Source organism: Myotis davidii, unplaced genomic scaffold (genome assembly GCF_000327345.1).
Source record: "Myotis davidii unplaced genomic scaffold, ASM32734v1 scaffold826, whole genome shotgun sequence".
NCBI lineage: Eukaryota > Metazoa > Chordata > Mammalia > Chiroptera > Vespertilionidae > Myotis > Myotis davidii.
Window position 1 is genome coordinate 1296710 of NW_006297142.1, and position 4196 is coordinate 1300905.

Sequence of the window (4196 nt, forward strand, 5' to 3'; positions counted from 1 at the left end):
AGCATAAATGGACAGGGCAGAGGGGAGTGAGCCCCCAGGTGGGGAAGTGGCAGCATTCCCTGGTCTTCATGTGTGACCATCCCATCCCCCCATGCTCCCATCTTGGTGGAATGGAAAAGCAAGTCAGTCCAATTGTCAGCGGATGCTGAATTTCCAGCCAAGAGGTTTAGCCTGAACAGGGGAGGACAGAGGAAGTGCTCAGTGTGTGTGCAGCAGACGCAGATCACCAAGATCAGACTTCAATATGCAGGGCAAAGGCAACAGCAGACCCAGGGACCCAGTCCTCCTGGGTCAGGGCTGTAACGATCCCCAGCCGGGCCCTCCTGGGGGCTGAGGAGCTGCGGCCAGAGAGGCAAGCCTGGGTCCCGCAGCAAACCAGAGGCTGCATCAGGACCAGAGACCCAGTTCTCCCGACAAGCAGCCCAATGTCCTCTCGTGACACCTGCGCCCTGTAAATCTACTGGGAAGGAAATGCTCCCCCGCCCCCCGCCCCTTCCTCTCTTCCAGGTGGAAGAACATGAAGAGTCCTAGTTCAGGAAACGCCATCTCAGAACACAGTAAGAGAAGGCCACGGGGCTGAGTGGACAAAGGCGTGCTCCCTCCTCTGAGAGCTCAGGTTTGGGAGGGTGGGGGAAGGACGGCTGTGACAAAGGACGGGCAGAGCCTCAGCCGGGGCTGTTTCTTTAGGAGGCTGCTTAAGCCCAGCAGGAGGTCAGGGTGGGGTGGCCCCTCACCTGGTGGTACCCTGTACAGGTGACGAGCTTCCGCGACTCGGGGAGGAACTGTATGTCCTGGTCCCAGATGGGAACTCGCAGGTCAAGCCAGTCATTCCGTACCTGGGGGAGCGGGTCAATGGGGGACAGGGCTGTGGCGAGCTAGTGTGCCCCTTCCTGTCCCCCTCCGTCATCATCCCCGAAAGCCCATCTGGTCTCTGACCCATGGTCAGCGGCCCCAGCCTCCCTGGGTCCGAGGTCACTCACGTTCTTGGCTCTGAACACAGGCTCCTCAGACCCCTGCAGGTCCCACACCTTCAAAGCATTCTCCTTCCCACCTGTGGCGACCACGTGGGGCTGCGCTGGGTCTTGGCGCATCCTACACACCCCAGGGCCCACCCTCAGTTCCAGGACCTGAGAAGAATGAGAGATGAGAGGGGAAATGAGAGTCAATTCCTGGATCCCTAATCCTCCTCCCCCAAAGCCCTCATTCAACTCCTACCCTGGCTCCCACCTTCCCCAACCACGAGGATCAGGGCAGGGGGGCCTCACTGGGTCGGAGGAGGTCTCCTTGTCGTTGTCACCCCAGACTCGGAGAACCCCGGAATCCACACACGTGATGAGGGTGCTGCAGGGAGAGGAAGGACAGAGTCAGGGTTAAAAAAAAAGTGTGAAAATATTCTCTAAGCCCAGTCGACCCACCCCCACCTGCTCTCCTCCTCAGAAAGCCTCCGGGTAACGTGCACCTGGACAGTGTTTGGCTTCAGTGTATATTATTTCATTTCCTTGACAGAGTGAGGTTTTAAAATATATACTTTATTGACTTTTCACAGAGAGGAAGGGAGAGGGACAGAGAGCTAGAAACATCCGTGAGAGAGAAACATCGATCAGCTGCCTCCTGCGCACCCCCCACTGGAGATGTGCCCACAACCAAGGCACATGCCCTTGACCGGAATCGAACCCAAGACCCCTCAGTCCACAGCCCGCCGCTCTTTCCACGGAGCCAAACCGGTCAGGGCCAGAGTGAGGTTTTGTAAGCGAAGAAACGGAGGCTCTGAGCCATGAAAAGGTTTGCCCACTCCGCAAATGTCAGAACCAGAAATCAAGTCTGTGATACCCCAAAGCAAAGTGCCTTTGTAACCCACAGCTACGTCTAGGGGCGCCTGGCCCTGCCGGTCTGAACCTTTCTCCGGTCACCAGGGGCCAGGATGAGTACCTCTGAAGGGACTGAAATGGCACCGGTCGGGAGTTAGGGTTTGGCCAAAGTCAAACACCAGCTTCAGTTCCCTGTCCGGGCTCCACGTGCTCACTGTCAGCCTCCCCCACAGTGTCCTCCCCGCAAGGAGCCCAGGCGAGTCTCCCCCTAGAAGCCGCCAGCCCCAGCCTATGCTGTTCCTCACATTGCCCACCCTCTCCACCTTGGTTCAGGGTCTGTATCGCCTGCCTGGGCTGTAGCAATAGTCTCCCCACTGCTCTCTCCCCAGTTCATCCTCCACACCCCTACAGGCTCACAGCTTGGGCCACAGCACTGCTGCTCAAAAACCAGTAACTCCCCACCTCCTACAAGACAAAAACGGCACGTACAGCCCCCTACAATGAATCCCACCCTACCTTGCCCATCTCGTGTTAAAATGCTTCCTCCGCGTCCACCCCCCCAAATGCAATGTATCTTCCCTGCAAGGTACCCTGTGGCCGGACACCAATCCTTGGCCTCTGCCCAGGCAGTAGCCTCTTTCTAAAATGCCCTCACCCCTCTCTCCACTGTCAACATCTTACCAATCCTTCAAGGCCTGCCTTAAGCTTCTCACTCCCCCGGCCTCCTAGACCTCACCTGCCAGAATTAGAGCCACCAAACCCACACAGCCTGCCCGCAACCGCCTCCTCTTTTAGGAAGAGAGCGAGGCAGTTACTAGTCGCCAGCACTTTCCTCCTAACTTTCCTTTGGGAGCTTCCTCACACTGAGTGACTGTCAGTCCCCAGCTAAAGGCATCCTCTAAACTATGAACTGGCTTGCTCAGGGTCACCCAAAGGTTATGGAATCAGGAGAAAATCCCTCGGGGTGCACACGGTGTAACAGTACGTACTGTGCGTGTCTGGGTTACCGCAGCCCTCGCATTCTGCAATGCCTGGCGCTCGGCAGGGGTTCAATAAACGCTCGTTACAGGCATGAACGCAGGAAGGCAGGACACACGCCCCCGTCTCCGAGGCCAGGTCCGAGCCCCCTAAGGGTTGATGGCCATTCCTCGGCCGTCCCACGGGAGCCTCTGCGCTCTCCCTACCCGTTCGGCGTGGGGCTGGGCTTACCCGTCCGCCTGGGCGAGGCCTCGGAACGTGCCCTCCCCGCCGGGGCAGTGCCTCTGGCCCCGGAATCTGCCCTCCTCGATGCTGAAGTGCCTCACTGTCCGGTCGGCACAGCCCATCAGGATCTGCGGGCAGAGGAGGGCAGGAGGGATGGAGGGCGGGATGGCGAGGACCGCGAGGCTGCCGGCCCCCCGGCCCCGGCCAGGCCCCGGCCTCTCACCTGGGCCCCCCCGTCCGCGCCCCAGCATAGGGCGCTCACCGCCTCCTCGCGCCGGGGCTGTCCCGCCGCCGTGAAGTTGGCCGCCTGTTTGCGCCGAAGGTTCACCCCTGCGGGACGCGGGCGTCAGTCACGTGGGGCGGGGGGCGTCGGGGCAGCGCGGCTTCCGGGCGTTTAAAGGGCTGGCAGAGTATTCGCCGCCCGCCGGCTCCCTCCGGTATTGCAACACGAAGTCAAAAGGTAGAGATTTGTGGAGATCTGAGGAGCAACTTGCTCCAAATTTTCATTCGCAGCGGATCTCATCCTAAGCGGACCGCGATGCCGGGCGAGCCCGCTCCAGCCGCCTCCCTGCCCCCAGCAGCGTGGCATGTTTTTTTTCTGCTGCCGACATGATTCAAATCACTATTGTAATAGACGCTTGGTTTCAAACTCGAGTATAAAAGACACAAAACAAAGACGGGGGCAATGAAACCGACGACCCTAAAACAGATCTGTGTTTTGGGAAATGAACATAGGACGTCATTTTTATTCCCTCACATTGAGGTTTGGTGATGGCAAAAACTAGCTCAGAGTAAACATCGGCAAGTTAATAGAAACAGCACTCCTCCCAAGGACCAGCTGCAATGTCATAAGGGCCCCTTTCTTTGCGTGATTGTTTTCTTACTGAGAAATAGTCTTCTTCTCTGAAATCATAGACGCTCAGAAACGTTGCTGTCGGAAATTATATCAGTAAGAAGAAAGCATCCCCCTCTTGCCTGGCAGATTGTCTTCCACGGAAGAGCAGCCTTATCAGCGCAGCTGCAGAGCTGCCGATAGGAATTCTGAGCATAACGTTCCACATTTACTTTTGTATTGTTACCAAGGAAACGGCCCCCTGGGTACACTCCACAGCCCGGACCCGATGTTGACTTCTTTGCACACAGTTCTACTCTGTATTGAGCCTATCAGAACAAACGCCATCTTTC

At 57.7% G+C, this 4196-nt stretch overlaps 1 protein-coding gene across 2 annotated transcripts in view; it reads right to left on the reverse strand.

Annotated features, from left to right (window-relative positions):
* The window catches only part of WDR74 (WD repeat domain 74), a 5125-nt gene extending 1748 nt beyond the window's left edge, over nt 1-3377 (reverse strand). For both annotated transcript variants that reach the window (XM_015569834.1, XM_006772767.2), the window contains exons 1-5: nt 3235-3377; nt 3018-3139; nt 1266-1341; nt 981-1127; nt 735-836 (exon numbers count right to left, since the gene is read on the reverse strand). In XM_015569834.1, the coding sequence (XP_015425320.1) occupies nt 735-836; nt 981-1127; nt 1266-1341; nt 3018-3133 (441 nt within the window). In that variant the 5' untranslated portion in view covers nt 3134-3139; nt 3235-3377. The remainder of the gene's footprint in view (nt 1-734; nt 837-980; nt 1128-1265; nt 1342-3017; nt 3140-3234) is intronic.
* Between the last annotated feature and the right edge of the window lie 819 nt (nt 3378-4196).